The 24,876-nt window shown below is 40.4% G+C and overlaps 1 protein-coding gene across 1 annotated transcript; it reads right to left on the bottom strand.

Annotated features, from left to right (window-relative positions):
- Positions 1–22,574: 22,574 nt before the first annotated feature.
- LOC126504144 (60S ribosomal protein L29-like) lies at positions 22,575–22,952 on the bottom strand. Its single transcript, XM_050146198.1, has one exon. The coding sequence runs from the start codon at positions 22,950–22,952 to the stop codon at positions 22,575–22,577; it is 378 nt and encodes a 125-aa protein (XP_050002155.1).
- Positions 22,953–24,876: the final 1,924 nt, after the last annotated feature.

Here is a 24,876-nt window from a genome sequence, read left to right on the forward strand (position 1 = left end):
ACATCCTAGAGTCTAATTGGTCTTAGTAGATCATCCCTCACTATGGTGCCGAACTATTACAGGGATCTGGGAAGGCACGGGCTGAGTGGCAGAGCGCTTGCCTGCATGCCCGCTTCTGTTCCTAGCCCACGGGGACAAAAGCACATCTGGAGTTGCTTCATTCCCGGTCATGATTCTGATGAGAGTGATGTCCACATGTGCCTGGAAACTCTCTGACCACATGTCCCAAGTCACTGGTCCAAATCATGACCGCGTCTTGTCTTGAAACCAGTTCAGTGGGAGGTGAAAAGTCCTCTATTCAATGAGACGGAATGGGGAACAGAACCAGACTCCACTGCATGCATGACTACACTGCGTGTTTCACCAAGCCTGTATCTTACATGTGTAGATGCAGTGTGCATGCAGAACTACAGTATAGATGTGTTTGAAATACATGGAAACCTAGAGTAAACAATCTGGAACAAAAACAGACATGTAAGCCAGAGTGGCCGAATAGAAGACCCAGAAAACCCCACGTGAATAGTCACCTTACATTTGACAAACGGAGCACAGACGTACACTGGAGAAAAGACAGTTATATGTATATGTTATATGTATTTCTGATCTTGATTAAGGTATTGTAATTGTGTAGTTCATTTAAAAATGTAATGTATAATTAGGAAATATAGGTTGTTAATGGATAATAGTCAAGCTTGTAGTCATGTTAGTTAGATTTTCTATATATAGAGAGATATCTTTCAGTTAGATAGGCATTCTTCATATCTTTCAAAGACTGCAGAATATGGCATTTTAAATGTTTTAATAATTTAGGGCTTTTCATGACAATGAGACACGTCTGCTTCTGGCAGCACCAGCTACTTCAAGAGGAAGATGGGCATCGAAGAGGATCCTTATAGAGTTTGATAGCCATTTGGGCAAGAAACTGTTCTTGCCTGGACTGTTGCATAAACTGGACACAGAGAACCCGCAGAGAGAGGACTGCTGAACTTGCCTAAAGGTGAGATGACCTTTTGGGGTTCCTGCTTCATGAAAGAGTCTGTGAGACATTCTGCAGGACACAGCAAAAAGTGACTGAACTGTCTTTGGAATTTCTTGCTTGATGAGAATGTCTGCTGGATACTATGGGCCTGTAGGCCGAAGATGGATGCCCCAACGGTACAGAGGAACTTTGGGTGACTGTCCAGGCAGCGAGATGTCTCTGTCATTTCTAGAGTTTTCTTATTTCTTGTTTGATAGGTAATATTATATCCTTCTGGAGTCTTTGATGGAGTTGAAGAATGGTTAGTTATAGTTTTCCTTAGTTATGATAAGAGATAAAATGATATAAATATTGTAACTGTAATTCTTACTTGATAACTGTTTTGTTATATGTAATTTTGCTATGTTAAAGTTAAAGCCTTTCTTTTTTGTTTAAACAGAAAAAGGGGAAATGATGTGGGAGTGATTTCTTATTAATAAAGAAACTGCCTAGGCCCATTTGATAGGCCAACCCTTAGGTAGGCGGAGAAAACAGAACAGGATGCTGGGAAAAAGAAGCTGAGTCAGGAGTCGCCATGATTCTCCCGCTCCAGACAGACACAGGTTAAGATCCTCCCTGGTAAGCCAGCTCATGGGCTACACAGAATATTAGAAATGGGTTAGAACAATATGTAAGAGCTAGCCAATAAGAAGCTGGAACTAGCCGGGCCAGGCAGTGTTTAATAGAATACAGTTTCCGTGTAATTATTTCGGGCATAAGCTAGCCATGTGGGCGGCCGGGTGCTGGGGATGCAGCCCCGCCGCTCCTATTTCAACAGACTAGGCCCCTCCCCTCATAATAAGGCTGAACAAGACCACCTATGAGGAAAAGGGTCCCAAAAGCCAGCAAAAGAGTCAAAGACAGCTCCTGCTCCCAGTGTTAGGAGTCCCAGAAGAAGACCAAGCTACACAATCATAACAAAAATGCAGAGGGCTTAGGTCAGTCCCATGCAGGCTTCCTGGTTGTTGGTTCAATCTCTGTGAGCCCCTATGTGCCTGCTAGTTGATTCTCTGTTTTGGTTTATTTGTTTGTTTAGTTTTTAAAACAGGGTTTCTCTGTATAGTCCTGGAAGTCACTCTGTAGACCAGGCTGGCCTCGAATTCACAAAGATCTCTTGCTTCTGCCTCCTGAGTGCTGGGGTTAAAGACATGCACCACCACCACCTGGCCTTTGTGGGGTTTCCTGTGATGTCCTAGAACTCTCTGGCTCCTTCAATCCTTCCTCCCCGATATCCACAGGATTCTGCAAGCTCTGCCTAATGTTTGGCTGTGGGTCTTTGCATGTTTCCATCAGTTGCTGGGTGAAGCCTCTCTGATAACAATTGGGCTAGGCACCAATCTATGAGTATAACAGAATATCATTAGGCCTCATTACATTGATTTTTTTTTCCCATTGTGTTTGGTTCTATCCTAGGTTTCTGGGCTATGTAGCCTCTGGGTCCTGGCACTCCAGGCAATATCAGGCGTGGGCTCCCTCTCATGGTATGGGTCTCAGGCTGGACCAATCATTCGTTGGCCACCCCCACAATTTCTTTATCCCGTCACATCTTGTAGGCTGGACAAATTCTAGGTGGAAGATTATGTGACTGGGTTGATGTCTCATCCCTCCACTGGAAGTCTTCCCTGGTTACAGGAGATGGTCAGGTCAGCCTACATATTCCCTCTTGCTAGGAGTCTGAGCTGGGATTACCCTTGGACTCGAATGATGTGCTGACTGATAGATATGGATCTATTTTCATTCTTCTACATACCAATATCCAGTTAGACCAGCACCATTTATTGAAGATTTTTTCCATTGTTTAATTTTGGCTTCTTTATCAAAAATCAGGTGTCCATAGGTGTGTAGATTTACATCTGGGGGTTCAATTTGATTCCATTGATTCACCTGCCTGTTTTGATGGCAGTACCATTCGGTTTTATAATTTTAACTCTGTAATAAAGTTTGAAATCATGGATGGTTATACCTCCACAGGTTCTTTTATTGTACAGGATTGCTTAAGCCATCCTGAGATTTTGTTTTTTAATATGAAGTTGAATACTGTTTCTTCAAGGTCTGTAAAGAATTGTTTTGTGATTTTGATGAAGATTGTGTTAAATCTGTAGATTGATTTTGGTAAGGTTGCCATTTTTGCTATGTTAGTCCTACTGATTCATGAGCAAGGGAGATCTTTCCATCTTCTGAAATCTTCTTCAATTTCTTTCTCAAAGACTTGAAGTTCTTGTTATATAGGTCTTTCACTTGCTTGGTTAGAGTTACACGAAGATATTTTATATTATTTGTGGGTATTGTGAACAATGTTGTTTCCCTGATCTTTTTCTCTGCCCATTTATTACTTGTGTATGGGAGAGCTACTGACTTTTTAAGTTAATATTGTATCCAGCCACTTCACTGAAGGTGGTTATCAGCTGTAGGAGTTCCACGGTAGAATTTTTGGGGTCATTTAGGTGTATTATCATATCACCTGCAAATAGCAATATTTTGCTTCTTCCTTTCAAATTTGTATCCCCTTGATCTCCTTTACTTGTCTTATTGGTCTAGCTAGAAGTTCAAGTATTATATTGAATAAACAGAGAAAAAGAGAGTTGAGAGACTTTTCATATTCCTGATTTTAGTGGAATTGCTTTGAGTTTCTCTCCATTTAACTTGATGTTGGCTGGTGGCTTGCTGTATATTGCCTTTATAAAGTTTAGATATGTCCTCTGTATCCCTGAGGTCTCCAAGACTTTTTTTTGTTTGTTTGTTTTTCGAGACAGGGCTTCTCCATAGCTTTTGGTTCCTGTCCTGGAACTAGCTCTTGTAGACCAGGCTGGTCTCGAACTCACAGAGATCCGCCTGCCTCTGCCTCCCGAGTGCTAGGATTAAAGGCGTGCACCACCACCGCCCGGCTGATCTCCAAGACTTTTATCATGAAGGGGTGTTGAATTTTTCAAAGGCTTTTTCAGCATATAATGAGATGATCATGTGGTTTTTTTTCTTTCATTTTGTTTATATAGTGGACTACATTGATAGATTTTTGGATGCTGAACCATCCCTGCATCTCTGGAATGAAGACTACTTGATCATGGTGGATGGTGATCTTTTTTAAAATGTTCTTGGATTCAGTTTGTGATTGTTTTATTGGTTATTTTTGTATCAATGTTCATGAGAAATTTTAATCTGTAATTCTCTTTCGTTTATGAGTCTTTGTGTAGTTTGGGTATCAGGGTGACTGTGGCCTCTTAAAATGAATTTGGCAATGTTCCTTCTGTTTTGATTTTGTGGAATCATTTAAGAAGTGTTGGTACTACCTCTTCTTTGAAAGTCTGGTAGAATTCTGAGCTAAAATTGCCTAGCCCTGTGCTTTTTTTTTTTTTTTTTTTTTTTGGTGTGGGAGGTGTTGGGAGACTTTTAATGACTGCTTCTATTTCCTTAAGAGTTATAGGTCTATTTAAATTGTTTACTTGATTTTAATTTAATTTTAGTAAGTGGTATCTGTCAAGAAATTTGTACATTTCTTTAAGATTTTCCAATTTTGTGGGATAAAGGATTTTGAATTGTGATCTAATGATTCTTTGGGTTTCCTCAGTATCTGTTGTTATGTTCCACTTTTTATATCTGATTTTGTTAATTTGGACATTCTCTTTCTGCTTCTTAATTAGTGTGGATAAGGGTTTGTCTATCTTGCTAATTTTCTCAAAGAACCAAACCTTTGTTTCATTGATTCTTTGTATTGTTCTTTTTGTTTCTGTTTTTATTGATTTCAGCCTTCAGTTTGATTATTTCTTGCTCTCTATTCTTCTTGGGTACACTTGACTCTTTTTGTTCTATAGCTTTCAGGTATGCTGCTCAGGTGTTAATATACAATCTCTCAAATTTCTTTATGTAGGCACCTTAATGCTATGAACTTTGACCTTAGCACCACTTTCATTGTGTCCCATAAGTTGTGTATGTTGTGCATTGGTTTTATTGAAGTCTTTAATTTCCATCTTTATTTCTGTGCTGACACAGTAGTCATTCAATATAGAGTTGTTCAGTTCCCATGAGTTTGAGGGTTTTCTGTTGTTTCTGTCATTGTTGATATCCATCTTTAATCTGTGATGGTCTGATAGGATGCAGGGGGTTATTTCAATTTTCTTGAACCTGTTGGGACTTGCTTTGTGACCAAATATCTGGCCAGTTTTGGAGAAGATATACTCTTTTGTGTTTGAGTGAAATGTTCTGAGTTATCTGTTAGGTCCATATAGTTCATAACATCTGTGAACTCCAATATTTCTTTGTTTAGTTTATGTCTAGGTAACCTGTCCATTGGTAAGAGTGGGGTATGAAGTCTCCCACTATCAATGTGTGAGTCAATATGTGAATTAAGCTTTAGTAATTAATGTTTCTTTTACTAATGTGGGTGCCCTTGTATTTGGGGTATCAATGTTGAGAACTGAAATGTCTTCTTGCTGGATTTTTCCTTTGATAAGTATGATATCCTTCCCCATCTCTTTTGACTACTTTTGGTTTGAAGTCTATTTTGTTAGATATTAGAATAGCTACACCAGCTCGCCTTTTGGGGCCATCTACTTGGAAAATCTTTTTCCAATCCTTTATCCTAGGTAATGTCTATCCTTGATGTTGAGACGTGTTTCCTGTATGTTACAGAATGATGCATCCTGTTTTCACATCCATTCTGTTAGGCTGTGTCTTTTCATTGGAGAATTGAGTTCATTGACATTGATATCTATATCTTTCAATATCAATGACCAATAATTGTTAGTTTGTTATAATTGTTACAACTTGTTAATTTGATATACAATAAATTGTTAATTTGTTAATTGTTAATCTTGTTAGTTTGTTGTTGTGTGTGTTTCTTCTTTGGGTTATGCTGGTGTGAGATTATTTATTGCCTGTGTTTTCATGGTGTAGTTAGCCTCCTTGGATTGGAGTTTTACTTATAGCACCTTCTATAGAGCTGGAGTTATAGATAGATTTTGTTTAAATTTTACTTTAACATGAAATATCTTGTTTTTTCATCTATTTGATTGAAAATTTTGCTAGGTATAATCATTTGGTCTAGCATCTGTGGTCAACTAGAGTTCATAGCAATCTGTTCAAGCCATTCTTTCTTTTAAAGTCTCCATTGATAAGTCAGGCAATTATTATTATTATTATTATCTTATTATTATTTTGACAGGGTTTCTCTGTGGAGACCTGATTGTTCTGACCAGACTGGTCTTGAACTTACAGATATTTGCCTACCTTTGCCTCCTGAGTGCTGGTATTAAAAAGGCTTGTGCCACCACTGCCTAGTGAAAAGTCATTCTAGAAGGTCTACTTTTATATGTTACTTGGCCTTTTTATTTTGAAGTTTTTCACATTTTTTTTGTTCTGATGTTTAGTGTTTTGATTATTATGTGGCAAGGAAACTTTCTTTTCTGATTCAATCTATTTGTGGTCTATAAGCTTCTTGTATCTCTATTGGCATATTCTTCTTTAGGTTCAGAAAATTTTCTTCTATGATTTTTGTTGAAAATATTTTCTGAGCTTTGAGCTAGGAACCATCTCCTTCTTCTATTCCTATTATTCTTAGGTTCGGTCTTTTCATAGTGTCCCAGATTTCCTGGATGTTTTGTATCAGGAATATTTTAGATTTAACATTTCTTTGACTGATGTGCTGATTTCTTCTATCATGTCTTTCAACACCTTAGATTCTCTCTTTCATCTCTTGTATTTTGTTGGTGAAACTTGCATTTGTAGTTCCTGTTTGCTTACATAGATTTCCCACTTCCAGAATTTCCTGTTTGTATTTTCTTTATTGCTTCTACTCCTATTTTCAGGTCTTGAACTGTTTTATTTGCTTCCTTCAACAGTTTGCATTTTCTTGACTTTCTTGACATTCTTTAAGGGATTTATCAATTTTCTCCAATTTTTCATTGTTTTTTTTTTCTCGATTTCTTCAAGTGATTTATTTATTTCCTCTTTAAGGCTCTCTACCATCTTCATAAAATTGGTTTTAAGGTTGTTTTCTTGTGCTTTAGCTGTTGGAATATTCAGGGCTTGCTGTTATTGGATAGCTGGGCTCTGGTGGCGACATATTCCCCTGACTGTTGCTGATTATGCTCTTACACTGATGTTTAGGCATCTGGATTTGGAGTGATTATAGGTCTAGGTGCCAGTTTCTGTGTTTGTCTTTGTTGGATGGGTGTTTTCTTATTGTTTTTTGTTTCCTCTCTGGTTTTCTGGCTGGAAAGTCCTGTTGTTGAATAGAGGATATCCACCCACGTTTGGGTCTGGACTTCTTACAGGAACCCCCCAGGAGGGGGTTGTCGCCCAAGTTGGGGGTTGGAGGTCTGTCTATATATGTGGCCTCTGATCTTGCAGGGGGTCCTCTAGGACTAAGGCCTGGCCTCCAGTGGAGTAGGAGGCTTCTACCAGATGTGTGGACCAGAATATGGTGATAAGAAGAGAGGAGGGGTGGTTGGGGTTATTCTGGACAGGCATGGGTAGGGTGGAGAAGTGGTCTTACTTGGGGTTCAGGATGCTGCCCAGGCCTTTGGTCTGGTAGGAGGTTTCTGCCAGAGGTGTCAGTCAGGATCACATGGCTGATTTTTTTGTTGTGTGCATTTTGTCTCGTCCAGGGACAGTCATACAACCTCATAGGGAGAAAGGCATACTGTTGTTTCTGAGAAATAGCTAGAAGCAAGGATTTGAAGGCCCCTTGGAGACGTTGATTCCTGTTACTGTCCTCGTGTTCTATCATACTCCACGAGTCTCCACAGAGTCATGTGGTGACATGGCTGCCGCAGTCTGTATTAAAGAGTGTCTGCATTGTCCCTCTCCTCTGTCATCTGTGGATTCTATCTCTAAGGGAGAGTAAAGAGGTCTCTGTACAGTAAGTCTGCTGGGAAAACTTTATAAAACACACAAAGTAAAATCAACCTCTTAGGGGAACATTTACCTCCTGTGTCTCCTCCTCCTCCAAAGTATAATAAAAGATCCTACCTCAGGAGAGGTGCATGGTTTAGTAGATGGGGTTCTCAGGGTCAGCCTTGCACACAATAGATCCCTTACTAGAGCAGGCCTGGAATTGCTGAAGATGCTGAGACTCTGAGGAGTTCTCTTGTTCTTCATTCCCAGTACTTCATCAGAAAGTCTCTCTGTTCAACAGGGATCCAATTCCCCCTATTCTCCGAAAGGCCCTGAGTTAACAAGCCCTTCTTCACAAAGCCCCAGAGCTGAAGGTAAAAGTGGATCTGCTCTCAACTTCCCGACCTGCTCAGTCCCTTCCCATTGTAAATAGATAAACACTAATTACTCACTAGAGCCTTTCCATCACTCTAAGGTGCAGAGGCCTTGGGTCACTGCCACTGCCTCAGTCTTAAAACAACCTGAAATGTTTTATAGAAACATGGATGCCCCGGTTTTTCATAGATAAACTAAACCAGAGTCTAGGTGGGTGGGATCTGTGCAGCTGATTCTGTGATGCCATCAGCATTAAATGTCCCAGTGACCTGGTGGCTATCTGCCTTCCTCACAGCCACTTTAGCACTGTTCTTGTCATTGCTCATATGCCTACTTCAATGTCTAAACCCAAATGAGTTCATCTAGACCCTGTCCTTCCCCTGTGAGGTCTTCTGTGGATCTGTCGGTAGCACTTTCAGGTGTTGCTAAAATCTTGCCTTCTGTATCTGACCATTTGAGCTAACATTGTGTCCACAATTCTTTCCCCAACTGCACAGTAAAATGCTCTGTATTCATGATTTTTCTTGCTATTGTGAACAACAATTCAGGAACCACAGAAACAATTCAGGAAGGAATTATTTGGGCTTGTGGTTTCAGAGGAATCTCTCATAGCAGGAAGGACATGGTGGAGAAGATGGTCCATGTCAAAGTGGGCCAGAATGTAGAAAAAAGGCAACACAGGAAGTAGCTACGATAAAATAACCTTTAGGGACATGTCCTTGATCACTTTCTTCCTCCAAGCAGGCTTCCCCTCCTGTCACCATCATCTGCCCAAACTGCTGTCATGTTATGAATCCACTAACGAATTCATCTACTAATCATGCCAAAGCTCTTACAATTTAATCACCCAAGGAGATACCTCCACAGACACCTGAAACTGTTTCTTACGAAATCCAATCAAGCTATCCATCAAAATTAACCACTACACTTGTTAATAATAGTTCACATCTCAAATTTTGTTTAAGTGATAATCCTTTTATATCTTGGGTTAGCCAAAGCATGTTACTAAAATGTGTTTCTTTTTCCCCCTATCTCATTATGTGGTTACTACAAAATTTAAAATTTATACACACGGCTGCCATTCAGCTTCATTTGGCAGGTGCTCTGTTGCCCCCCCCCCCCCCCCCAGCTCCCATAATCGCACAGGGCCTACACTGGAAGTTTCACTGGAGGAAAATGGTAACTGTAGATTTCCTGTGTCTACAGACAACTGATCACTGAGCTGCCTAGCTAAGGGCCCTTATTAATTTTGTTTGAGAGCCCTCCCTACTTCTGTCTTCCCGCTCTTCTCCTCCATTGTTTTCTTGTACTCTTCTGGAGTCTTTGTTCTAAACCAATTATCAGCTGCTTCTTTCCCTCAACAGTCACAGTTCCTTCTCGTCCACGGTTTTTCTTTCCTAGGGAAAACCTAAGAAAGTTATTCACAGTAACCACGGTCTGAAAATATTAAGTGGAAAATTCCAGAAATAAACAATTCATATGCCTCAAGTTGCGTGCTATTTCAGGTGGCATGAAACCACTTGTCCTGCTTTCTCCTGAACCTTAATGATTTGTTTGTCCAGAATGTCCACACCGTGTAGGCTGCCTGCCCTTTAATCACTTGGTGCCTGTCAGCTACCAGCTCAGCTGTTACTGTATCACAGTGCTTAGATTTAATCCTTGCTTTATTTTGCAGTGGCCCCAAGGCATGAGGAATGAATGATGTTGGCTGTTTGTGTAGGGTACAAGGGAGAACTGGAGCAGGAAGCCGACCAATCACTGAGCACCCTGACTTTGAACCCAGTATTTGATACCTGGGCCAGGGAGAGAAACATCTTTATCCCTAAACCCAGGACTAAAGACATGCACTCTGGCTCTGAAACTAGTGTCAGAGAAACATACTTTGTCCCTAGAATCAGAGCCAGTGAAAGAAATATGCCCTGGTCCTAGGATTAGAGTTAAAAAACTAAAAAGGACCAGTGAAAGAAACACAGTTTGGCCATAAAGTCAGAGCCATCTCTGCCTCTGACCAATCCCTGAGCAGGGAAAAACTAACCAATCCCCCGCCTCCCTGAAAAAGCTCCTCCCCTAAGAAGCCCTATATAAGCCTCTCCACCTCTTCAGTTAAGAGCTGCCGTTAATCCCTCCCTGGCAGAGGCAGCCACTCTCCTGGATTCCTCATTCCTAAATAAATCTTTTTCTCAAAAGAGTCTTGGGTGACGACCTTCATTTTCAGTGCAGAGCAGAACCTGGCTTGGATGTCCCTTAGGGGACTGAGCTGAAAAACCTTGCTGAGACACTCCCTAGGGACCTCAGCAAGGTGGAGCAGAACAGAAGAACCTTGCTAGGATGCTCCTCAAGGGAGACTGAGCAAGGCCAGACAGGGATGGGGGGATGGAGGGAGTGGGGGGTGGTAACAACTTTCACCAGAGCCAGAGAAGATTGCTACATTTCTGGGCTTCCCTTTAGCAGAGTGTTAGCAGAAGAAACATCTTGGGCCGGAGAAGAAGCAGGTAGCTCTGCTAGGACGCTTCCATAAGGGAGAAGAGCAGAACTCAGCTGTAGCGGCTCTCCAGAAGAGCGGACTCCCTATATCCTGTGGGGAGGCCATCCCTACCGCACTCTAGCTGCAGGTAGCCTGGCTTCCCGATAGTCAGGGCACCTTTCCTCCAGGGCTGAGCTGTCCTATTGCAGCTCCAGTCTCCAGAGCTGTCCTATTGTGTCTCTACCCCTCCAGAGCTGTCCTATTGGGGCTCTACGTATATCCTGGCTTCCAGATAAGTCGGGATATCCCTGCAACACTACTGTAACATGTTCCCCTACAATTTGGATATGTCCAACAGACACTATAAACACTTCTTTTGAAAGACCAAAGAACTCAGTGAATGTGTAGCATTTGGTACTCTCTGGGGTCAGACACCCACTGTGAGTCGTGGAACACATCCCTCTATAGCTTATGAGGAAACTAATATTTGTTGTTTGGAAGTCTCGCTTTTTTATTTTCTATTATACCTTTTCGGAGAGATAGAAAAACATTAAAGAAAAATTATGAGAGCTGGAATTATGAGAGTTATGAGAGTTTTGAGGCCAAACTCAAATGCAGATATTAACTGGGTATGACATATGTAAGCCACACAGGTAACCTATGGCATGGGCAGATAACAAAGCATCAACAGCACATGACAAACAATATGTATGATCAAGGAGGAGGGGAGGACACTTGATGCTGACACTGGGGGTGAAAGTGCATTTACAGTAGGAAGGAGGCTTGGGTTTAAGAGATTGGGAACCTTCCAGGGAGGGCAACTGCTTTAGGACTTTCTTAAGCCCTGCGGTGACCTGCGACCACAGGTATATTGGTTTTTCCAGACTTAGCCTTCAGAAGGAATTATTTTAGTAGCCAAGAGATTCCTGAGGATATGAAACACATGGTATTAAAATTCTTATTTTGAAGCAGGAGACATGGCTCAGTTGCAGAGCTCTGGTCTAGCATGCATGAGTATAGTCCCAACACTGAAAAGCATTCTTGTGTAGGTCAGCAGACTTCTAGGTGCATGAATAAATCTATTTACTTTTGTAGGATTATTTTTGTCTACATTTGTGAGTAACACAGGCTTGTATATTTCCTTTCTTAAAATACTCTAAAGTTACATTTTTATATTTAGGTCATATTGGTCTTAGAAATGTTTTCAAAACTTGTCTCGCTTTCAGTACTATGGAAAATTTGTATGAGGTTCCTAAATTATCTTCATTAAGTAGGGAGTAAAATTCACTTTTAAGTATTTGAACCTAGAATGCTTTCAGAATAATTGTAAGTTTTCTTTAAGAGCATTTAACTTTTGATCCCTTCTATCAGTTTTAACTTCTTTTATACTTTTATATTTATGTTATTAAGTGTGCATGGCCATGTGTGTAGGTGCCCTGGAGCTGTAGTGACAGACACCTGTGAACGTTCTGTTTTAGATATTGGGAACCGAATGATGGTCCTCTGTCAAAACAGCACATGCTTTTAACTGCTGAGCCATCACTCCAGCACATTGTGCTTTTTCTAGGGGTTTGTCCATTTCTTTAAAATGTCAAGATTGTTATTTTTTCCTACTTAAAATATTTCTTTTGAGATACGACTGCAAACATTGTCTGTAGGATCTGTAGTGATGTCCCTGTTTTCATTCTTAAGATTACATGATTGAGATTTCTCACTTACTTGAACAATCCAACCATGATTTATTAATTTTATTTATATTTTAAAAGAAGCAATATTTGTTTATATTTATTTTCCCTATTATAGAGGCCTACCCCAAATTTTATGCCAAAAACATGAACCAATAGAATTTGTGTATATATAGTTTTAAGTCAAATTAATAAACTGCTAAATATTATGATCTATTTTATCTCACAAGTAAAACCTATATAACAAGAAGATAAAAATACATAAAACTGTGATTTTCATATGGTTAACATTGTTAAAACATTATAAATTATTTTTATTAGGTATATCTGAGTATTCTACATATGGATCATAATCTACTGAGGGGAGCAGGTTGGTAAAAACAACCAATAATGTCTTAATGAAAACTTGCATTTTTGTCTTCTAAATAAAGTTAATATGTTTTCAAAAATCAAGATTTGCATAAGGTTTATATTTGATTGACAGTAAAGTCAAATTATACGTCTTTTCCAGAGGCTTTGTAGTCCTCAATTTTCTTTCTTTCTTTCTTTCTTTCTTTCTTTCTTTCTTTCTTTCTTTCTTTCTTTCTTTTCTGGAAACACCATTGACTGAGGTAATTGCAGTCAAAATTGTCCTAGCAGCAAACTTTACATACATGGCAGGTAGAGTAGAGTTGCATAATGCAAACTTTTCACTTAAAAAAATTCTCATCACTTAAAAGCAGTATTTAGATCCCTCTGGCAGTTGTTAAGTTCTATTATTTTCACACTCTCCAGTGCTTAGATACAAGAGCAGAAATATATATACACAGTGTGACAAATCAATCTTAAATTTGTATCAATAGACCAAGATCCTTATTGATGCAAAGTTTTCATCTTTATATCACATCCTCATTATTATTTTTTTTTTGGAAATTTACTGTGACCATATAACCATTTATATGAATCCCTTTTAAATGAAAACAAACATTTATAAACAATCATTTTGGGAATTGGGTCGTAGTTTTCTTCAAACTTCTTCCTGCTGTTTGTTGGATAAAGTATTTTTAGGGTTCATGGAGACCTTTGGGGGAAAATCTTGCTCCATCAAACCACATTAGCCTGGAAGGAATTCACAGGTTCTCATCTTCTGTGGAAACAAAAGCAGAACCTTGTTTCTAAAATAATATATCCTTAAACTCAAATGTTGAAGTCAAGATACTTTAAAATAAGCTGGGCGGTGGTAGCGCATGCCTTTAATCCCAGCACTTGGGAGGCAGAGGCAGGCGGACCTCTGTGAGTTTGAGACCAGCCTGGTCTACAAGAGCTAGTTCCAGGACAGGCTCCGAAACCACAGAGAAACTCTGTCTCGAAAAAGAAAAAAAAAAGATACTTTAAAATATATATGTTGGTATAGCTTAGCAGCTCCCAGAATCAAGGATTCTTCATTTAGCTCATTAACAGTCAAAAATTCAAAGAAAATACAATAATGTACATAATTCAGACTCTTTGTGTATTTTCCATCTTCATGTGTTTTTTTACTTTATTACATTTCAATATTTATTTTAGTATCTTCACTCCTTTAATCTATAACTGTCTGTACTCTTTCTTCTCTCTCTTAAGCCCATGTACATTTATACAACACTGTGACCCACTCAGGGGTCTTTTTTGTCTGAATCTGTCTTATTGTGTCTCTGTAATCATTTTCTGACCAGGATCACTTTTAAAATGGGAAGCAGCTTGGTTGCAGTGGTCCTGGATGCTGGCTCTGCTGCTCTTAGTCTTTTAACATGGCAGAGGTATGTTTACTGCCAGCTCTGTAGTCCATGATCATTGCTCCAGCTCCAGGGCCATAGCGTATATATGTTACCATTAAGCAACTTATAGCATTTGGCTCTCAAACCCCATGTAAGTGCAGGACCTCCTGAAAGAGCCAGAGCCACTGTCTCTTAAGAAGTCATGCAGATTTTGCTGCTAATGCTGAGTCAGGAAGCATTCTCTTAAAGGATCTACGCCTCTGCTTGCTGCCAGCAGAGTCTATCTGAAAATATGTGGCTATCAAGAAGCCACACTTGACTTCTGTTTTTGTGGGTGTAAAAGCTCACCCTTTTTTTTTTTTTTTAACTTTTTTTAGGTCTTATGTGGATCCATGTCCCAGACAGTGGGTGCCATTTTGTAAGTGGAGACTGCTTGTTCATTCCCACCCATCCAGACCCAGATAATCACACAAAAACTATATCAATTACAACACTGCTTGGCCTATTAGCTCAGGCTTCTTATTAACTAACTCTTACATCTTAAATCAACCCATTTCTATTGATCCAAGTAACACCATGAGGCTGTGGCCCACTGGTAAGTTTCTGGCATCTGTCTCCTTCAGCAGCTACATGGCATCTCCTTGACTCTGCCTACTCTCTATATCTCTTCCAGCCTGACTATATTCTGCCCTGCCATAGGCCAAAGCAGCTTTACCCATTAAGAGCAACACATATACAGAAGCACATCCCACATCATCTTTTGCCTTATATAAGCTTTTCAGTTTTATGAGGTCCCATTTATTTATTATCAATTATAGTACCCATGCTCTTGGGGTTCTATTGTCTCCGGTGCCAATGTGTTCAAGACTATTCCACACTTTCTCTTCTGTCAGGTTCAGTGGATTTGGATTTATGTTGAGGTCTTTGATCCGCTTAAATCAAAGTGTTACATATGGATCTATTCACATTATTTTACATTCTGACATCCAGTAATGCCAGTCTTTGTTGAAGATGCTTTCTTTTTTCCATTTTATAATTTTGGCTTCTTTGTCAAAAAATCAGGTGTCCATAGGTGTGTGGATTTACATCTGGGTAAATCAATTCAATTCAGTCCTTTGATCTTCCTGTCTGTTTTTATGCCAATACCATTCAGTTTTTATTACTTTAACTCTGTAATAGAGTTTGAAATCAGGGATAGTTATACCTCTGCAGATTCTTTTATTGTACAGGATTGTTTTAGCCATCCTGGGCTTTTTCTTTTTTTCCATATGAAGTTGAGTATTGTTCTTCCAAATTCTGTAAAGAATGCATTAGGATTTTGATGGGGATTGCAATAAATCTATAGATTGCTCTGGTAAGATGGTCGTTTTTACAATGTTAATCCTACTGATTCATGAGCATAGGAGATCTTTCCATCTTCTGATATCTTCTCTAGTTTCTTTCTTCAAAGACTTAAAGTTCTTGTCAGACAACACATTTTAATTCTTAGATGACATACTATCAATGAAAACTACTGTACAAAATCCTTCCCTTTGGCAAATATTTTCCTTTAAGGTGTTCTCATTGTTTCTGGTTTTATGCAAATTTATTACAATCTACGGTTTGGTATCATTTGTTTTGACATATATTTGTGTGCAAAGTGTGCATGTATGTGTGTGTGTGTGCACGTATGTGAAGGTTAAAGGCTGACATAATGTGTCTCCCTCCCTCAATTACTTTCCATTTAGTATGCTGAGGCAAGGCCTTTCACTGGAACCTAGAGGTCACTGAATTAGCCAGTTCAGCCAGCCACTCCTACCCTGCCCCCCCACAGGAATTCTGTCTCCCTTCCCTAAGCCCTTGGATTATAGGCAGACTGCCATACCCACCAAGCTTTCCTGGGTTGGTTAGGGGTCTGAACTCTGGTCCTCATGCTTGGGCTTGGCTAGTACTTCTGCTGAGTCCCCGCCCTTCTCCCTATTCATACTGTTTATTTTGTCTGGGCTTTGTTGAAACTTTGGTGTTTGTAGACTTATAGTTTGGGAATGTTTTGGCTATTCTCTTCTCAATAGTATTTTTGTTCTTTTTTTTTCTCCAAATAAATTTCCTTTGTTTACTTTGCTGACATTTTTTTTTCTCCCATGATCTTAAAAGTTTTTTAAGCTTCTGTTTTTGTTTTTTATTTTCTTGGTTTTCTTTCTTTCTTTCTTTCTTTCTTTCTTTCTTTCTTTCTTTCTTTCTTTCGTCTACTTAACACAAGCTGTAGTCATCTTGGGAGAAGAACTTCAACTGAGAAAATATCTCTATCACATTGTCTGTAGGCAAATCTCTAGAGCAATGGTTCTCAACCTTCTTAATGCTGCGGCCCTTTAATACAGTCCTCATGTTGTGGTGACCCTAACAATAAAATTACTGTGATTTTGCTATTGTTTTGAATTGTAATGGAAATATCTGTGTTTTCTGATGGTCTTAGGAGACCTCTGTGAAAGGGTCATCCAACCCCCAACAAGGTTGTGACCTACAGGTTGAGAACTGATGATGCTTTAGAGCATTTTCTTGATTTATGAATCATATGAGAGGGAATTCCCAGCCCATTATGGGTGGAGCTACCCCTGAGCAGGCAGTCCTGGGTATATAAGAAAGCAGGTTAAGCAGCCATGAGAGCAAGACAGTTAGCAGCATCCCTCCATGGTCTCTACTTTTGGTCCTGCCTCTGGGTTCCTTCCTTGAATTCTTGCCCTAACTTCTCTTCTTAATGGACTATAAGCTTTAAGATAAAATATACCTTTTTCTTCCCAAATAGCATTTGTTCATGGTGTTTTATCACAATGATATAAATCTAGCAAGACAGCCTAGCGCAGGTAATTGCTTTTGTATTTACAGTGTGATGTTTTGACCTAATCTATGTATAAATTACGGAAAAATTAGCCATGCTAATTTAGAATGTCTATTACCTACACAGTTTGTCTTTCCTATGTGTGATGAGATCATTAAAAATCAATTTTAATGGCACTGAAATACTTGATTGCCAGCTGTGGTCACAAGACTATGTAATTGCCTATTAAATTTGATACTGCAACTTTGTGTCCTTTAATCGCTGTCTTCCCTGTACTCCGTCTCTTCCATTTCATTTCAGAAACTTCCTGTTGCTATGTCATCATTTCTGGTTGTGAAACTGTTTTCCTCTGGATTGAAAAATTTCCTCTTGGAGGTATGAGGGAGGGCCATCAGAGTCACAAAACACACAAGAGACTCATAAGGCCTTTCTTTGAGGGTGCGTGAGCAATCACCAATCAACAACGAGAGAAAGGAGACTCTTGAGTGGTGCAGCTGCCCACCAGTTGTGCCAGCATCTCCAGTGACACAGCCCTCACCCTTCTCCTGCAAGTAAGCCCTCTCGGGTCATTCACCAAGCTAGAGGTGGATGGAGTTGTTTGTTTAGTCTGCCAATGTACTCTCTGGGATAAATGGAATTAGTCTCCCCAGGAGAAGTCACACCGTGCCTATTTATCGTGTCTGATGTTTGCTTTTGGATTTGGGTTTTTTTTTATTTTTAGAGCCGGACTGGAGTCTTTTCTTCACTTTGCTATCTCTACTTAACACATTCGTCTTCCTTTCGCCTTCTTAGGTGTATATGGTTATGTTCGTTATTTTAATAGTTTTATTTGCATTTTATGTACGTTTCTATTTAGTTTGTTCCCCATTTTGTATTTTTCGTTTCCTTTGCACACAATTTTTAAAAACTTCAAACTCCAGACATTATGAGCTTTATCTTTTTTAGGTACTGTATATTTTTGTTTTTTTCAGGACAGGGTCTTTCTGTATAGCCTTGCTGCCCTGGAGCTCACTCTGTGACCAGGCTGGCCTTGAACTCAGAGATCCATCTGCCTTTGACTTGCAAGTGCTGGGATTAAAGGCATGCACCAACACCACCTATTGTAGAATATTAACTATGTAAAGATGTGTTTTATTTGCTTTTGCTACAGATTATTACTTTAACTATGTAAAGGTATGTCACAATTGTTTATTCTGCATCCCTTAAGGTAAAAACATGTGTTTAATTATGTAAAGGTGTGTTGCATTTGTTTCACCTTGCCTGACTAAGGCACCTGAGTGTTCTAATAAAGAGCTGACTGGACAATAGCAAGGCAGAGAAAGGAGAGGTGGGGTTGGCAGGCAGAGAGACTAGGTAGGAGAAGAGGGGAAAAAGAAGAGAGAGAAGAGAATGAGGAGAAAGAGAGGGACATGCTTGGGGCAAGAAGCCAGGCAGCCGCCAGCCAGCCAGACATGAGAAGCAGTGAAAGTAAGATAGACAGAAGGAAAGAAAGGTAAAAACCCTGAGGCAAAACGCAGATACACAGAAACAGACAGTTAATTTGAGAGCTAGCCAGAAATGAGCCTAAACTAGGCAAGCATTCATCACTAATAAGAAGTTTGTGTCATGATTTGGGAGCTGGTTGGTGGCCCCCAGAAAGCAAAAGCCTGGTATAACCACCCAGCTACTTTTGGATTCCTACAATTGTTCTGGAATTTTATCCTCAGATGTAATTAAATGACTTTAAAACAGTTCAACCCTATCAAGGCTTCCTTCCGTGAGCCGGGAGCATGGCGTCTTGTTGTTGAAGACTCAGTTTCTGCCCCAGGTGTGTGTGATGGATTCATGCTGTCCTGACATGCAAATTTGGAGGCTTTCTGTCCCAAAAGATGGGGCTACAGGGTAGCCCTGCCCCTGTGTGGATTCTGGTAACAAATTTCTCTGTCTTCTGGGGTCTTTTCTATAAAATCATCTAATTTCCTCACTGCTTTGCCCATATCTAAAGATTCAGGGGACCTTCACATGGTGCAGTGTCTAGTCTGTCTCTTAAGCATCTTTGAAGTTGATAGTGCTAATATCCATATATTACAAAAGGGGAGACCAGTGATGTACGCAGCACAGCCCAGTCAGCAGGTGATGGAGCTGGGATGTGAATCCCGACTTTCCCGGGTCTGAGTTAACCACCTTGTTGTAGGTCACTCAGATGGATTGTGTCGTATGCTTTTTGTGAACAAGCTTCTGAAAGCTCTGTTCCTCGTTAACCTGCAGTTTTCCAAATGGAGGTGAACTGCCGCAAATTACACAGAACTCAGTCTATTCTTTAATCACCCCCTAGATTTTGACAGCAAAGAGGGTTTCTCCTTGGGAAGATGTTTTGCCTGTGAGAGCCACAGTAATGCTCAGACTTTAATCTCTTCTTACCCTTATCCTCTTTGCACGCAGGGTCCAACCTCACTGCCTTATGCCCTTTTGAAACTCTCTTGAGTCATCAACAAATTTAACCCTTTGAGTGTTGCCTCTAAAATAGGAGTTTTTTTTTTTTTAATGTAAGGCAGCTGCAGTTGAATAACCTTTCTGTACACTGTGAATATATATTACTCTCATTGGTTAATAAAGAAGCTGACTAGCCAATAGCTGAACAGGATAAAGTTAGGCAGGAAAGCCAAACGGAAAATGATGGGAAGAAGAAGGGTGGAGTCTGGTGTCCCCAGAGATACAGAGAGAAACATGATGGGCATGTCATTTTGAGAAAAGGTACCAAGACACATGGTAGAGTATAGATAAAAATATGGCTTAATTGAAAATCTAAGAGTTAGTAACTGGGCTGGAAGGATGGCTCAACGATTAAGGGCACACTGGCTGGTCTTCCAAAGGATGTGGATTCAAAGCCCAGCACTCAGGCAGGTAACAATTGTAGGTAACTCCAAGATCTGTCACTCTTACACAGACTTAACTGCAGGCAAATCCCCAATGCACATAAAATAAAAGTAAATAAATTGAAAGAAAAAAGTTAGTAATAAGCCTGAGCTATTGACTGACCATTTTTTGTTTGTTTGTTTGTTTGGTTTGGTTTTCTGGGACAGAGTTTTTCTTTGTAACAGCCCTGGGTGTCCTGGAACTAGCCCTGTAGATCAGGCTGGCCTCAAACTCACAGAAATCCACCTATCTCTGCATCCTGAGTGCTGGGATTAAAGGTGTGCATCACCACTACCTGTATGAGCATTTGTAATAAATATAAGCACTGTGAGTTTATTTGGAAGCTGCTGGTGGGGCAGAATCTTCTACCTACAGGTAGTTCTTCCTTGGTCTAACTTTTTATAGGAGGTCCAGGCAGGAGGCCGAGTTTTGTCCACCCTAGACTGCAGCCACACCCAAGCAGAAGCCAGTACAAATGGCTTCTACACATGAAGTCCTTGATATTGGATTCTGAGCCAGGATCAGCTGTGAACTGGAAAGACCACACAAGGATGGCCACAACCACAGAAAAGGCTATCTAAATTAGTCAGCTGAGGGTCAGGCGTGGCGGCACACACCTTTAATCCCAGCACTGGGAGGTACAGGCAGATGGATCTCTGAGAGTTCAAGACCAGCATAGTCTATCTACAAATTAAGTTCCAGAACAGCCAGTGCCACACAGTGAGATCTTATTAAAAAAAAAAAGACAAAACTCTAATTATTTAGATGACAGTTTTTAAACTATGCCTAACTTTAGATTACTTCTTAGGAGATGAGTCCAGTCAATGTTTTGTAGAATGCCAGGAAAATATGTCATCCATATTATCTGAATTTATTTGGCTATATCATGGCCTTGTCTATTTCTGCCAGTTATTTTATAAGACCTAAGCATACATAACTTCTGTCAATTATAATTACATATAGGTCTATGAAAACACCAACACAACTCTCAAACACAATGAAGTGAGGTGCTGACCTAATTAATTTATTTTATGGAATGTCAAAATAAAATAACTTTTTGTCTCAGAAAGCCATTCCAATTTTGTGAATTTTGTTTGAAAACTCAGCATTTTAATGGCAGTATATGACTTAGAACAGCTTTTGGATAAATATCCACAAGTCTTTTCCACCCGAGAATAAGTATTTTAGCTGAAGTTTAAAAGGAAAAGCCAATATTTGGCTAGAGAGTAAGCGTTGGTCTGTTGGTTAATTGTACCATGAGCTTGTTTCTCTCACTCACTGTTTTAAATCGGGAATCAGGGAGCACCCGGGTTTGTTTGCCCTGGCATCTTAGGGCTGTTCTTCCTGGTGCTTGGCAGAGAGGTGAATTTGGAGAAATTTATCATCTAAATTTCTTAGCCTTCTGGGGCAAGGCACAGAACAGGTGCTCGGGATGTTTGAGGATTTTCCAGGGAACTTATAAGGAGGCAAGAAAATGCCTACCCGGCCAAAGGGCTCATTTCCCGGCTGATAAAATTTTATTGAGGTATAAAATTCTTGCAGAAAAGAACACAAAGCAGAAGATTTTGGCTAGCTGGATTTTCCCAGTGTGCAACACAAACCTGCTAGTTCAAGTTACAGAGGATGACTGGCATTTCAGAAGCCCTTCCTCTCTGTTAGTATCCACCTGTTAGTACCAAAGATAACTACGCGCTGAGTTTTAATACCGCTGGCTAGTTTCGTCTGCACTGAACTTTTAGGTTTAATTCATAGGGCCTGTAGCACTGAGCGGTTTGGAAATCATTGGTGTTCTTGCCGATGGCCTGCTGCTCCTCTGAGCTGCTGTAGCCCAGCCTGCTGTATCCATACACGGCAGCTCACCTCCTCGCTCCAGCGATGACCGTGCAGGTTGTTTCCAGTTTGGGGTCGCTGGAAATAGTGCTGCCATGAACGCTGTTTTTATTAACACATTTAAGTTAGGATCTAAAATAATGGGTTTCATTGTTATGTTTTCATGCAGGTGCATTATTGCACTTTCTCATATTTGCCCCTCCACTGACCTTTCTTGTACCCCCTTTGCCCTCCTCTGATCCCTGTCGCCCCCTCGAGTCACTCCCCTGCCTTCCTGTCACCTCTGCATGCACCTAGAGGCCACATGTGAGGAAAAGACTTAGTGTTTGTCTTTCTGCTCACCTTTGTCTTCCCTTTCTCTCTTTCCCCTGCCTCTTCATAGCCTTTATTGTCCTAAATGCTCCCTTCTGATTTCGTGTTATACACGTATGCTCATGTATATAATATTCCGTGTTGTATGGCATTAGAGAAAATGTAGAATTTATTTTCTTCAGTCTGGTTTATTTTGCTTGACAAAATTATATCCTTTCAACCAATTCCCTTCAAATGACATAATTTTATTCTTCTTTATGGTAGAATAATACTCCAGTGTGTGTGTGTGTGTGTGTGTGTGTGTGTGTGTGTGAGAGAGAGAGAGAGAGAGAGAGAGAGAGAGAGAGAGAGAAAGAGAGAGAGAGAGATTTTGATCATTCCTCTGTTGACAGTTGTCTATCTTGCCTATTGTGTATTGTTTTTTTTTTTAACAGAACTTGCCTCAAGCTTATTTGTAAAAACAGCATAAGGTCCTGAACATCTGCAAATACTGTGTAGGTGTTCACACCAGTCCATCTGTCTTCACATTGGCAGACTGAGACCTTTCTTATGGGGCCTTCACAGGGGCCTGGGCACATTTGGTAGCCTGAGCTGCAGCACAGGCCTCTGCCTTGGCTTAAACCTTGGGATTTGTGTTTTGGAGCCTACAACCCCTGGCCATGTAGCTTCTAATCCACTTCCCAAGCTTGGGGCGAGCAATTAAAGCCAGGCGGGTGAGTTTGCGGCTAGGGCCCTTTGGCACCTTGGGCTTCACCATCTGGGGCTTCACCAGGGCCTTGGTGGCCTCCGCATGTGCGCTTATGGCCTTTGCATTATTTGCCTGCATCTTCTTCAGGCCTTTCTTGTTGTAGTTCTTGGCAAAGCGCATGTTCCTCAGGAACTTGGGGTCGACCCCTTTGAGAGATTCGTATCTTTGTGACCGGGGTTTCTTGACGCCATATCTGTGCCATTTCAGGGACTGGTTGTGTGTGGTGTGGTTCTTGGACTTGGCCATGGCTGGACGGTAATCGACGGTTCCCAAAGCCGCCTATTGTGTATTGTATATATGGCTGTGCATATATCTCTGTGGTATGCTGATTTAGATTCATATCCATATATATCTATATATATGGATAATATGTTTCCATATCTATATCTATATCTATGTATTCAGGAACAGTAGAGCTGGCTCACAGGTATTTTTTGCTTTTGAGGAACAACCATACTTCTCCTTCCTTCCTTCCTTCCTTCCTTCCTTCCTTCCTTCCTTCCTTCCTTCCTTTCTTTCTTTCTTTCTTTCTTTCTTTCTTTCTTTCTTTCTTTCTTTCTTTTTTGCCATACTGGTTTCTATAGTATTTGAGCCAATGCACACCCCCATCAGCAGTAATTTCCATCAATAAGAAATTTCCATCATTTATTGTCACTTTTCTCTTGACAGACATTCTGACTGTGTAAGATGTAAGGTTTTTGCTTAGTTAGTGGTTGATAGTGGAGGGCCCAGAACGTGGGTGGTGCCATACCTGGGCTGGTGGTCCTGGGTTCTATATGAAAGCAGGGTGATCAAACCATGGGAATCAAGCAGCTCCCCTCCATGGCCTCTCCCTCAGCTCCTGCCTCCAGGATCCTGCCCTGGTGAGTTCCTGTCCTGACTCCCTCCAGTGATGAGCAGTGCTGTGGGAGTGTAAGGCAAACAAACCTTCTCCTCTCCAAATGTCTTTGCTCATGGCGGTTCCTCACAGCAATAGCGACCCTAAGGCACTGACTGAATAGAATCTGGGTGTTGTTTAATTTGAATTTTTCCTGATAGCCAAGGATATTGAACCTTCATCATATATTTATTGGATATTTATGTTTTTTCTTTGAAGAACTGTCCATGAAATTCATTTGCCTATATATTGATTGAATGAGTTTCTTTGGTGTTTGTTTTTGAGTTCTTTTTAGCTTCTAGGTATTAACCTCTTTCAGGTCTCAGTTGTCAAAGATTTTCATCCATCCTGTGGACTGTCTTTTCTCTTTCTTTCTTTCTTTCTTTCTTTCTTTCTTTCTTTCTTTCTTTCTTTCTTCCTTTCTTTTTCTGTCTGTCTTTTCTTTTCTTTCTTTCTTTCTTTCTTTCTTTCTTTCTTTCTTTCTTTCTTTCTTTCTTTCTTTCTTTCTTTCTTTCTTTCTGATGGAGTCTTACTGTGTAGACAAGGCTGCCCTGGAACTTGTTGTGTGTAGTCCAGTCTGGCCTTGAAGTCACAGAGACCCACCTGCCTTTGTCAGTTCTTCACCAATTTCCTTTGCTATTGGAGCCCTAGTCACCGCCATCTTGATGTGTTCCCCTTTGTTCTCCTGCCATATATGTTCTTAAGCCTTTTTCCCCTATGAACAATGTGCCCATTTGTCTTGGCTATATCTAGAAGTACAATAGCCAGGGAAGAAGGTTTGCTTGGGCCTACAGCCATAGCACCCAGAACGTGCCTGATTTTGTCTGGTCTCTGGAGGAGGCAGGGCTGGGCCTGGTTAGTGCTTAGATGGGAGAGAAGGTGCTTAGGGGCTGGTAAGCTGACTCAGTGGGGAAAGCTCTTGCTGCACAAACAGAGAACTGGGTTCAGACCCCAAGCATCCATGCAAAAGAGTGGTCATGGATGCTTGTTGCTTTCTTTTTCAAGTCAGGGTCTAGCTATATAGTTCTGACTGTCCTGGAACTATGTAGACCAGGCTGGCCTTGAACTCACAGAGATCTTCCTGTCTCTGCCCTCCTAAGTGCTGGGATTAAAGGCTTATGCTACTACTACTCCTGGCAGCTATAAAAAACTTTTGTGACACATTTAAGTCTTGTGCTTATTTTCCTGTTGGACTTTTTGATGGACTGAATTGAGGAATTACATATCCCGAGTGATGCTTTTGTTGTGTGTAAATACATGTCACTGCCCATTCTGTGCATGGTCATTTCGTAT

This window comes from Alexandromys fortis, unplaced genomic scaffold, assembly GCF_014885135.2.
Source record: "Alexandromys fortis isolate MF-2015 unplaced genomic scaffold, M_Fortis_MF-2015_v1.1 scaffold_42, whole genome shotgun sequence".
Lineage (NCBI taxonomy): Eukaryota > Metazoa > Chordata > Mammalia > Rodentia > Cricetidae > Alexandromys > Alexandromys fortis.